The sequence below is a fragment of the Eptesicus fuscus genome, chromosome 4, assembly GCF_027574615.1.
Source record: "Eptesicus fuscus isolate TK198812 chromosome 4, DD_ASM_mEF_20220401, whole genome shotgun sequence".
NCBI lineage: Eukaryota > Metazoa > Chordata > Mammalia > Chiroptera > Vespertilionidae > Eptesicus > Eptesicus fuscus.
The window spans coordinates 74,888,456-74,902,009 of record NC_072476.1 but is presented as its reverse complement, the minus strand read 5'-3'; the positions used below and the strand labels follow the sequence as shown (position 1 = coordinate 74,902,009).

The 13,554-nt window shown below is 36.3% G+C and overlaps 1 protein-coding gene and 1 pseudogene across 1 annotated transcript in view; both read left to right on the top strand.

Annotated features, from left to right (window-relative positions):
• Nucleotides 1–2,492, top strand: part of FCHO2 (FCH and mu domain containing endocytic adaptor 2) — a 136,306-nt gene extending 133,814 nt beyond the window's left edge. The window contains exon 26 of the mRNA XM_054715177.1: nt 94–2,492. Within this exon, the coding sequence (XP_054571152.1) occupies nt 94–116 (23 nt within the window). The 3' untranslated portion in view covers nt 117–2,492. The remainder of the gene's footprint in view (nt 1–93) is intronic.
• Nucleotides 2,493–6,367: 3,875 nt separating this feature from the next.
• LOC129148866 (60S ribosomal protein L23a-like) lies at nt 6,368–8,324 on the top strand (annotated as a pseudogene).
• The last annotated feature ends 5,230 nt before the right edge of the window (nt 8,325–13,554 follow it).

Below are 13,554 nucleotides of genomic sequence, written 5' to 3'. Positions count from 1 at the left end.
TGGGGACTGGGATTCTATATCTGTAACCACAATGAAAGTGTATTTGAGTTCATTTGAAATTATAATCACAAAGCTGTACTTGGTGTTTTTCAGGACGATACCTGGCAGATTGTTGATGGACGACCTAAGCAAAGTGGTTGGCTCGAGGGAGTAGTACAAACCTGCCATTCTGCATTATCTGTTCTTTCAAACACTATTCTAACTTGTAGTATGTCTTTAAAGCGTAGACATATTTGAGAGCTGACTGTAAATATTAAATTGCACCTTTGAAGTGAGTCATTGAAAGAAATAGCACTGAAATTATTTTCAACGCTGTAAATGATCAACTGCAATATTCAGGAAGCACATTGATTCAGATTCTCAGTAAAAAGTTTTCATAGGCTGAAATTTTAAATTATCTTCAGTGTCTATATTGAAAAAGGGGGTTATAGTATAATATCAGGCCTAAAATTTCAGGAAAGCAAGCACAAAGTAATTTAGCTTTCCATAAATTTTTTAGTCAGATAGTTTTAAATTTCGTAAGTTTGATGTTAAATGAATATAAACAACATGAATTCTAAGTTTTGGATAATGTTAATTTAGAACACTCAATCAAATTGAGTTATGTGCCATAAAGTAATCAGACTACAGTCCGGGTTGTATGCAAAAAATTTATCATTTGATTTTTTTAAAACATATAACTATAAGTGGTGTTTTATGATTTTTTAATCCTCAAGTGCAATGTGTTTTAAAATAAGCTTGCAAAAGACAGCAGAGAAATTTACTTCTGCAGTTAACTTTATAGAAGTTGTGATTGTTTTGATGAATTAATGCTGTAGATTTAATTTATTTTTATATGGATTGCATAATGTGTGCCTTTTAAAATAACAAAAAACCAGAAATGTGCCTATCCAGTTTGTGTTCATAAATGTGCCTCACTTTTTTTCTCACAATCTGGATCTTCTGTTCAGAGTCTTAAGTGATCAGGCATTTTTACAAGATAATTACAATTTTTATAAATAACTTTGGCGGGAATTCGGGATAATTAAATAATTTATACTTAAGAACCCTGGCTCACTTGTTTAGTGAAACACTGTAGCCACTAGAAAGACAAAGAGCTACCTAATGGCTTATGTTTACAGGGGAGAAAAATTACCTTCAGATATTGGACCATAACCTATCAAAAGTATGTAAATCTTAAATTCTGAAAAACTAAGTTCAATTAGTAACTGGGATTTTTAACTCTCAATCTAACATTTCCTTCTACTCTGTTTACCATTGGGAATTTATACATTTATTTACTGAATGTGTTGTGAGCATGAATTTTGTAGCATTTTGTGAGGAACACATTATAGAAAAGATTAGTTTTGGCATTAGAGAAGTCTGCTATTTGTTTTCATTTCAACAGTTGGAAAAATTACCAATTTGTATGTTTTTAAAGTAATGGATTGGGTTAAGCATTTCTTAAACTACTAATATTAAATAGTAAAAAACCTAACTTTATGGCAAATCCTAATTAATTGAAGGAATTAAATATTTTGGACAAAGTTTCATAATTTAAAATTGGAAATTTTATTTATAAGGATAAATACCAGTGTCCTGCATTTCGAATAGTAGAAGTGATAAATTGTGTTATATATGATAATTTATATAAAACCACTAATTGTTCTCATAAGCTTTACAGAAAATAAAACTCCTACTAGACATTTATGTAACGTCTTACTAAATAAAGCAGAAAATCTACTTGTTAGCAATATATATATATATGTATACATATATATATAACACAGTATGTGCTTTTTATATATTCAGTGTTAGCCCAATTATAAATTTAGATTTGACTAAAGTAATACATAAAATAATTTACTGAAATGTTCATCTTTACTAAAAAGTGATCAAAATTAGAAATTCTAACTCATATTGTGCTCTTAAATGCCAGTTACAGTCCCTTACTGAAATCATAACTGTTAACTGCATTGCAGTCAAACTCCTCTTATTGAGCCATTGAAATTCAGACACCATTATATTTACAGTATTTGTTTTTAATTAAACATTACCTTAAAATGTACCAATTAGTGAAATGCTAAAATTTCTGCACTTTCTTAATTACCGCAAAGGGTCAATACATAAATACGTATTGGGTGCAGGTTACAATTTTGAAGCCATATGAGTTTATATTGATTTTGTTTTTCATTTAAAACCCCACTAATGTAAAAAAAAAAAAAAAAAAAAAAAAAAAAAAGACCAGTAGATTTTCATGGGAAATGTATTTAGCAAGCTGGTTCTTGCTTATGTATAGTGGTAAACTTTCTAGCTGTCTCTTTAACCAAGAATTTGTAAACACAGAACTCTAACAAATGTGAGTTTTTAAGAATTGTTATTTACTACTTTGAGTTGTAATTAGAACAATGCAAATCTATCTTACAAAATTTTGTAAATATTTTTGATTTTTTCATAAAATGTAAATTTTACATAAAAGTTGTACCATTAATAAACATGTAATATATAATTTATCAGTTAGTTTATGTGACTTTGTACTGCTATTGATAGTAATAGTCGTGTCATAGATGTTAGGACAAGGCAAACTAGGTAAGTAAGGAAGAAGTAATTGATTTTGAACTTTGTATCACTGTTTGGATAGGCATACAGATCTGTGCCTTATTATCTAAAACTAACAGCCCTTGCTATGACTTTCAGGTTTTATTCTGGTACTTGAACTTAACCTTAACCACACAAAACTATTAAACTCTGGCCTACACCATTTGTCAAACTTTCAGTAAGCCAGAAATCATCATCATTATTATTAGACTTAATTATTACTAGAAATGTATTATCAAAATCCATTTCTCATTTTCAAACAAAAATCTCAACACTAATCTCTGACCCAAAGGGCCTAATTTTGTTTTTTCTTTTTTCATTAAATAAAGTAACTTCTAATAAAACCGTATACCAATAAGCAATGATCAACCAGTTACAACCACCAATCACATTCCATGGCTATGTAATGCAGCTACCCCTAAGCCTTCTCCTGAGAAGTGCCAGAACCTCCTAATTCATTAAATTTAAATACAGTCTTCACCTCATCATTCTTTAAAATATATCAAACAACCATAGTCTCCATCAACAACCCCAAATCAAATAGTCCGAAGACAGTTATTAGAAACTCAAAACTCAGGCTAGTCCTCAGTAGCCATAGCTATTGTATAACCAAACACTGCCAGCATTCCCTGCAAATATATTTTAAAACTACTAAACCTAAAAAAAAGACCTAACAAAATTTATAATACCACAACCAATTCTACTTATGGCCAACCTTAAACCACTATAAATAAAGATCTTGAAGAGAAACCTACAAAACTTAACTACTAACATAGCTAAAATAAATAAAATATAGGTCATCATTCTCACATGGGATTTAACCTAACTAATGATGACATGAAAAATAATTGTATTTCAACTGTAAGAATAATGATGGCCAACATCTGTAATTCCCACCCACTAATTAATAACTCATTCATTGATTTACCAGCCCTATTAAACATTTCACCATGATGAAACTTTGTCTCTCTTTTAGGAATCTGCTTGGTTTACATCTATACGTCACATACAATAACCACCTTCTCCTTCATAACCCATACCTGCTGAGACATGAACTATGAATGAATTACGTGATACCTACATACCAACAGAGCACCTATAGTATTTACTTGCTTATTCTTTCACTTAGGACGAGGCCTATATTATGGATCTTATCCCTCCCTAGAAACATGAAACATTGGAATCATCTTATTCACAATAATAGTTATAGCATTTGTAGGCTGCATTCTACCATGAGGTCTTCTGAGGAGCAACAGCTATAAAATCTCTCAGCCATTCTCTACATTGGCACTAGTCTAGTCGAATGGATCTGAGGAGGATTCTCAGTTGACAATGCTATACTCACACCTTCTACTTCATCCTCGCATTTGTTATTTCAGCCCTAGTAATTATTCACCTACTATTTCTTCATGAAACAGGATAAAATAATCCATCAGGAATTTTATCTGACAGACAAAATTCCATTTCACCTCTACTATACATTCAAGGATATTCTAGGACTTTTATTTTTCCATACTAGTCCTGTTATCTCTCAATCTTCTAGGCTAGGAGATCCAGACAATTGCATACTTAATAATCCACCACACATTAAGCCAGAATGATACTTCCTATTTGTATATGCAATCTTATGAACCCTCCCCAATAAGTTAGGTACATATTAGCTCTGATCTTCTCTATTCTAATTCTAGCAATTATTACAATACCTCTTACATCAAAACTACAAAGCATAATATTCTGATCCCTCATCCAGTGATTATTCTGACTACTAGGAGCAGACCTACTAACATTAACATGAACTGGAGGATAACCAGTTGAACAGCCATTTATCATCATTGACCAACTAGTATCAGTCTTACATTTTCTTCTTATTCTTGTACTTAGGCCACTCACAAGCTTAATTGAAAATAATCTTCTAAAATGAAAAACCTTTATAGTTTATTACTCTGGTTTTAAAGCCAGAAAAAGGTGAAAAATCTCCCTAGGTCATCAAAGAAGCAGCTCCAATGCCACCAACAGCAGCCAAAGCTGAAATTCTTAAACTATTCCCTGAAAGTTGCTCATGAACAGTGAAACATGATCACATGATATGTCAGTATTAGAAACAAATTCTAAAGTAAACACATTGCTATGTACTTCATGCATTAAATTACCTACTCCATTACAATGTATTAGTACCTACATGCTAGATCGTACATGACACATACTACATATAACTGTATAACTTTACCCCATCCCTATAAGCAAGCGCATCAAACTGAATATTATATACTACATAGAACTGTTCATTGTATATAAAATTTCTTCCACGTGGCTAGTCATAAACCAATAGATATAATTGATATTATATGGGACATACTTTGTGGGTTAAAACAATTTTATGTGCCCTGACTGGGAATCGAACCGGTAACCTGGTTTATGGGTTGATACTCAACCACTGAGCCACACAGACCAGGCACAACTATTTTACCAGTTATACTAGAAGAATGGGGAAGACTCAACCAAAACCAATTACAAAAAATCATAACCTATTTATCAATTGCTTACCTAGGTTGAATAACAGCTATTATAATTCATACTCCAGCTATAATAATTATAAACTTATTTGTATCATAACACTTGCTACAATTATTTATATACTAGAGGCCTGGTGCATGAAATTCATGCACGGTTAGGGTCCCTAGGCCTGGCCGGCAATCAGGTCCGATTGGGGTCTTCCAGCTGCCAGCCAGGGCCTCCCTTCCCCAGCTGCCAGCCGGGGCCTTCCTTTATTCCATGCCGCCCCCTGGTGGCCAGCGCATGTCATAGCAAGTGATCAAACTCCTGAGGGGACACTTTGCATATTAGCCTTTTATATATATAGATAATTCATGTACAACAGCACTTTTACTCTCCCTATGTATGAAATAAAACACCTTAATTGCTATATTTATCCTCACTATTGTATTATTAGGAGGCCTCACCACTTTCAGGGGTTTTACCTCAGTGAATGATTATTCAAGAAATAAAAAGAAAGAGACATCAACAAGATGGCAAAACAGGTCGTTCCTGAACAAACACACAGGGAATTCATCACCACAGGAACTGCCTTACAAGAAATGCTAAAGGGAGTTCTTTGAGTGGAAATAAGATATGCTAATTATCACAAAAACATAAGGCAGTATAAAACTCACTGGTAAAAAAAAACAAAACTCACTGGTAATGGTAAATAGTCAAAGTTGGATTTTGTAATATGGTAATGGTGGTGCAAATCTACTTACAACTCTAGTTTAAAAATTTAAAAACAAGCAGAGTAAAAATAACCATAACTATAATAATCGGTTACTAGTTAACACGATATTAAAAAATTTATAAATTGTAACATTAATAACCTAAAATGTGAGAGGAGAAGTAAAAATGTAAAGCTCATGAATTCTAGTTGTTATTAATTTAAAGTAGGATTTTATAATTTTAAGATATTTTATGTAAGCTTCATGTTAATCACAAGGGAAAAACAATAATTACATAAACATGATAAAGAAATCAAAACATACTAAGACAAGACATCAAAGCACACACAAAGATAAGAAACAAGGAACAAGGATAAGACAATGAGAAAACAAAATGGCAATTTTTAACTCCTTTTCAATAATTAAACTTTAAGATTAATTTATTCAATCAAAGAACATGAAATAGCTAAATGGCTTTTTAAAAAAATCCAATGATATGCTGCCTACATTAACCTTATAGACTGACCGTGAAGAGGTAGAAACGATATTACAGGCAAATGTAATAAGAGGGGGCAGGACAGCTTATATCACACAAAATGTACTTTAAAAATGATAAGAGATAAAGGTTATATAATGATAAAGGGATCTACCCATCAAGAAAATATAACAATTGTAAATATTTATGCTCCCAACATCAGAGCACTTATATACATAAAGCAAAAATTAACAAAACTAAAAGGAAAAATTAACAGCAAGTGTAATAGTTGTTAATACCTCACTCTCAAAAATAGATAATCCGGACAGAAAATCAGGAAACAACAGATTTGAACAACGTTATAGAATGAAGGGGCCTAACAGATATATGCAGAACATTCTGACAACAGCAGAATACAAGTAAGTGCACACAAAATATTTTCTAGCGTAGACCATATGTTAGGCCACAAAGCAAGGCTTAGAAAATTAAAGAAGATTGAAAATTATACCAAGTATCTTCTCTGACAATGGTATGAAACTAGAAATCAACAATAAGAGGAAAACTAGAAAATTCATGAATACATGGAAATTAAACATTACTCTTCTAAATGACCAATGGATCAAAGAAGAAATTAAAGGAGGAATTTTAAAAGTATCTTAAGACAAATGCAAATGTAAACACACATACCAAAACTTATGAGATGCAACAAAGGCAGTTCTAAGAGGGAAGCTCATTGCTACAAATGCCTACATTAAGTAAGAAAGATTCCAAATAAACAACACAACTCTACATTTTAATAAACTAGAAAAAGAAAAATAAACTGAGCCCAAGGTTAGAAGGATAGAAATAATAAAGATTAGAGCAGAAATAAATGAATTAGAGAATAAGAACACAATAGAAAAATTTAACCAAACTAAGAATTGATTCTCTGAAAAGATAAACCAGTTGACAAACCTTTAGGCAGATTAACCATGGAAAAAAGAGAAGACAAAAATCAACAAATTATAAATAAAAAAGGAAACATTACAACTGATACCAAAAAAATTCAATAAATCATAGACTGTGATTTATGACTATGAACAAATATATGCCAACAAACTGGACAATCTAGAAGAAATGAAAAAATTCTTAGAAACATATGAACTGCCAAGACAATCAGGAAGAAATAGGAAATCTGAATCAACCAATTACAGTAAAGAGATTAAATCAGTAATCAATCTCCCATGAAGAAAAATCTAGGACCAGGTAGCTTTACTGGTGAATTTTACCAAACATTCAAAGAATACAATTAATATCTCCTCCAAAAATAAGAGGATGGAATATTCCCAAACTCATTTTACAAGGTCAGCCAGATACTAAAACCAGAATAAGACATTATTAGAAAAGAAAACGGCAGAACAATAATCCTGATGAATACAGATGCAAAAATTCTCAATAAGATACTAACAAATCAAATTCAGCAGCACATTAAAAGGATCATTCATCATAACCAAGTGGGATTTATATCTGGGATGCAAAGACAGTTTAACATATGCAAATCAATCAATGTGATTATCACATTAATAGAATGAAAGAATCATACAGCTTTTCACCAAGATGGCGCCAAAAGTGAAGAAGGAAGCTCCTGCCCTTCCCAAAGTAAAGGCTTTGAAGGCGAAGAAAGCAGTGCTGAAAGGCATGCACAGACACGTGCAAAAAAAATGATCTGCACACCACCCACTTCCAACAACCCAAGACACGGGGACTCTGAAGGGAGCTCAAATATCCTTGGAAGAGCGCACCCAGGAGAAACAAGCTTGACCACTATGACATCATCAAGTTCCCCCTGACCACCCAGTCAGCCGTGAAGAAGATGGAAGACAATAATACACTTGTGTCCATGGTGGATGTCAAGGCCAACAAGCACCAGATCAAGCAGACTATGAAGAAGCTCTATGACATTGACGTGACCAAGGTCAACACCCTAATAAGGCCTGATGGAGAGAAGAAGTCATATGTTCAATTGGCTTCCAACTATGATACTTTAGACATTGCCAACAAAATTGGGATCATCTAAATTGAATTCAGCCAGCTAATTCTAATATAAAAATGTTTTACTGTAAAAAAAAAAAAACTCAATAGATACAAAAAAAGCATATTAATAGTTACAGGAAAAGCATTTGATAAAATTCAACATCCGTTCATAATGAAAAACTTAAAAATTGGCTAGAGGAGAAATTTGTCTCAACATAATAAAGACCATATATGATAACTCCATAGCTAAAATTATTAATATAAAACCTCTGGCTGTATCTCAGTACCAAACATCACTATTTGTTTAATTGGTCCTATAATGGCTGTGCTATTACTATGGTCACTCCCTGTTCTAGCAGCTGGAATAACTATATTATTAACAGACCACAATCTCTTTTTTTAACCAAAGATGATTTATTTGACCAGCATAGTTCTGAAATTTAGTTTTGACAACTTTTAAAAAAATTGGAAGACCTTCATAAAATAACCCCCCACTAGATTTCTGGTTTCTCCTGGCCAGGGGGCAGGGGGGGGCGGGGGCCAGGCACGGAATATTAGACAATGTGGCAACACTAGGCCCTTCTGCATGGCAACAATTGGCCAGAGCTGGGTAGTACCTGCCTATTTATTTATTGTAGAGAGAGAGGAAGGGAGAAGAGGAAGAGAGACAGAGAAAGAGAAACATCAATGTAGCAACATCAACACTGATTAGCTGCCTCCTGAACAGCCCCTGCTGGGGATCAAGCCCAAAACCCAGCCTTGTGCCCTGATTGTGAATCAAACCAGGACCTCTTGGTGCATGGATTGATGCTCAACCATTGAGCCACACTGGCTAAGTGGTTATTTATTTGTAAATTAAATTTTTTTTTTTTTTTTGCGGGGATAACACCGTTTATTAAGAAAGATCAAGACAAAGACCACAGGAGGGTCCCTTCTGGACACAGAGGCCAGGCGTCCTGACCCAGCATCTGGGGAGCTACTGGTGGGGAGGGTGCTTGCCCCCAGTTGGGCCCTCAGGTTCCCACAGATGGGGCAGGGGTGTCATGGCCCCTTCCTGTCCCTCCGTCATGAGTCCTGGCTTCCCCCACCTAAGGCACTCGCTCTTTCCAACCAGCACCCTCTTCCCCCCCCTCCCCCATATCCCTTGGGCCTTCACTTCCAGATCAGTGGGGGGATGTGGCGGAGCCCTCTCAGTGCTGGGCTCGGCCTGCAGCAGCTCCTACCAGGAGCTGGGGTGGTTTCCCTTGTAGCCCCTGAGGGCGGGGGCCATGGAGTAGGTGTTGGGTCGGGGGATGCAGACCAGCTGGTCAGGCAGAGGTGAAGGTGGAGGGGGGCTAACAGTCAACATACAGTATTATATTAGTGTCAGGTGTATAACAGTGATTAGACATTTATGTAACTTATAAAGTGATCACCTTGATAAATCTAGTACCCCTCTGACACCACAATTATTATAATATTATTAACTATATTCCCTATGCTATACTTTACATCCCTGTGACAGACCACAATATAAATAACCCTTTCTTTGATCCTGAAAGAGGAGGTGATCCAATTTTATAGCAACATTTATTCTGGTTCTTTGACCACCCAGAAGTTTATATCCTTATTTTACCTGGCTTCCATAATTTCACATAAAATCACATATCATTTCATTGGGCGGAAAAGCACCTTTCAGGTATATAGAATAGTCTGAACCATAAATCTATTTATTGGCATTAATTGTACACTCTCACCACAAATTCACAGTAGGAATACATGTTTATACATGAGCATATTTTACATCAGCTACTATAATTATGGCTCTCCCACAGGAGTAGAAGTATATAGTTGACTAGTAACCCTCCATGGAAGCAATATTAAATGATCACCAGCCGTATTATAAGCCTTAGGTTTTATTTTCTTATTTCCTGTAGGAGGTTTAATAGGAATCGCTGTAGCTAATTCATCCTTAGACATTGTCCTTCGTGATACATACTACGAATCCTCCTACCATTTACCATTATAGGAGGATTTGTCCACTGCTTTCCATTATTTTCAGGCTATACCCTCAGCTCAACCTGAATAAGATTTCATTTTACCATTATATTTGTGGGCATTAATATCACTCTCTTCCCACAAGATTTACATGGCCTTTCAGGAATACCACAATATTACCCTGGCCATCCGGCTGCATATGCAACAAGAAACACCATCTCATCCTAGGTTCACTCATTAACAGCAGTAATACTAACTAATAATGTTTATAAATTGAGAAGCATTTGCATCTAAACAAGAAGCATCCGTAGAATTAACAAACTAGTAATGTGAAATGATTGCATGGATGTCCCCCACCATATCATACATTTAAAGAACCTACTTATTTAAACTTAAAATAAGAAAAGGCACTGAACCGTCTGCAAGTGGTTTCAAGCCAACCTCATAATGACTACATCTTTCTCCATAAGTAAGATAATAAAAATTAACATAACTTTTTCAAAGTTAAAGTATTATAGTTTCACACCCTTTATAGCTCTACTAGAGGCCAGGTGCACGAATTCGTGCACCAGTGGGGTCCCTCTGCCTGGCTTGAGGGATCGGGCTGAAACTGGCTCTCCGACATCCCCTGAGGGGACCCGGATTGCAAGAGGATGCAGGCCAAGCCGAAGGAACCCACCGGTGCATGATCGGGGCTGGAGAGAGATGCAGGAGGTTGGCCAGCCAGGGAGGGACTGCAGGAGGGCTCCAGGACATGTCTGGCCCATCTCGCTCAGTCTCGATCGGCCAGACCCCAGGAGCAAGCTAACCTACCAGTCAAAGCGTCTGCCCCATGGTGGTCAGTGCACATCATAGCAAGCGGTTGAGCGGCCTTAGCATATCATTAGCATATTACACTTTGATTGGTTGAATGGACGACCGGATGACCTGACACTTAGCATATTAGGCTTTTATTATATACCAGAGGCCAATGCACGAAATTTATGCATGAATAGGCCTTCCTTCCTTCCCCCGGCTGCTGACACAGGCTTCCCTCTGGCACCCGGGACCTGGGCTTCCCTCCGGCCACCGGCAGGCACCTGGGACCCAGGCTTCCCTCGCAGTGCCGGCTTCACCCAGAAGGACGTCCCATCTAATTAGCATATTAAGCTTTTATTATTATAGATGATGGCATATCCATTCCAACTGGGAAATTTGTTTATAGAAAAAAATTTTCGCTTCACGATTATACACAAACCAGTGACCCAGTGCATGGATTCATGCACATTGAAAGGAAATTAATTACAAGTTGGCTGGTGGGTGGGACTGGGTGAGATGGGCCAGACAAGCCCTGGAGCCAACCTCCCACGGTCCCTCCCCAGTGTCTGCGGAGTGAGCAGGGTCCCTCTGGCAGGTGGGGTCCCTCAGCCTGGCCTGTGGGGATTGGGCTGAAATGGGCTCTCTGACATCCCCTGAGGGGTCCTGGAATGCGAGAGGGCACTCTGCAAAATTGCTGTCGTACAGGGTGTGGAAGGCAAACGCAAGTGTGCAGTAAACCAGATTCAGGGCCAACAGTGCCCTAGCAACAACATAGCCCACAGTCGAAGGTGGAATTGCACGGCCCCGTGAGGAATCGGGCTCCCTCCTCTCTGGTTTTGGGTGCGTCACCCAAGAACTGCTGCTGCCAAGTCACTGCAGCTTGGCAGCTTCTGCGTTGAGCGTCTGCCCCCTAGGGGTCAGTGCGCGTCATAGTGACCGGTCGGATGGTCAGACACTTAGCATATTAACCTTTTATATATAGAGATAATTGTTTTTCCTGATTAGTTCTTTAGTCCTTTACATCAATTCATTAATTTCATTAATTAATATTGACAACTAAGCTCACGCAAGTACAACAGATGCACAAGTAGAAACAGTTTGAATTATTCTGCCCATTATCAAATTTTAATTGCTATAGCATTACAAATTTTTGATACAATAGACGAAATTAATAATCTTCCCTAAATGTACGAACCTATAGACACCAATGTTATACACAGACTACGAAGATCTATATAATTCCTACAATAGGTCAAAAGCCAGAACTATGACTAGTAGAAGTTGATAATGAAGTAGTCCTACCTATAGAAGTAACAGCCTGAACACTAAATCTGTCCAAATGTGGTCTACACTCATGAGCTATTCCCTCCTTAGGCCTAAAGACAAATGCCATTCCAGGATATTAATCAAACAACCCTAACACGATCAGGCTTATACTATGGACAATATTCAGAAATTTGTGGGTCAAGTCATATCTTTATGCCTATTGTCTTCAAATTGATTCTATTAAAATATTTCAAAGAATGATCTGCTTCTGTAATATAAAAGCAATAGAAAAACTAAATAGCATTAATCTTTCAAGTTTAAGACAGTTTCAGCCTCTTAATGATATGCCACAACTAGATACATCAACATGATTACATTATATCAATAATTATAGCACTATTCATTATATTTCAATTGAAAATTTTAAAACATTCTTATCCTTCGGCTCCAGAACTAAACAATTAAAACATCAAAACATTATACCCCTTAAGAAACAAAATGAACAAAAATGTATTTGCTTCTTTCACTACCCCAACAGCAATAGGATTACCTGTTGTTAATCTATTTCCAAGCATTTTATTTCCCACATATAACAAAGAACCGCTTAATTTTTTATTCAGCAATGATTAATTCACTTTACATCAAAACAACTAGTAGCCACTCACAATTATAAAGGACAGACCTGATCTCTAAAACTCATACCACAGTCCTTCTCCACATTCCCTTACACCTACTACACAGATCTCAATAAATTTAAGAATGGACATTCCCCTATGAGCCAGAGCAGTAATTACTGGGTTCTGCCACAAAACGAAAGCATCTTTAGCCCATTTTCCACCCCAAGAGACACCCACCCACTTATTCCATATTAGTAATTATTGAAACCATCAGCCTCCTTTCCCATCCAACAGCCTTAGCTGTATGACGAACTTCCAACGTTCCAGCATTGGAGGAGCAACCTTTGCCTTAATAGGCATTAGCCCTGTCAAGGCTTTTTCAATGTTCATTTTTTAAAATCTCACTCTTCTTGAATTCGCACTAGCCTTCATTCAAGCTTACACATCTACACCATCGGCAAGTCTTTCCCTACGTAATACTCACTGGCCCACCAGGCGTATGCATGTCACGCACAGGGGCCCCTCATTTCATTGAACTTCACTTTCTTGCACTTCAGAGATGTTTGAGTTTTTTACAGATTGAAGGTAAGACCCTCCCTGTCAGCAAAAAGATTACGACTTTGCT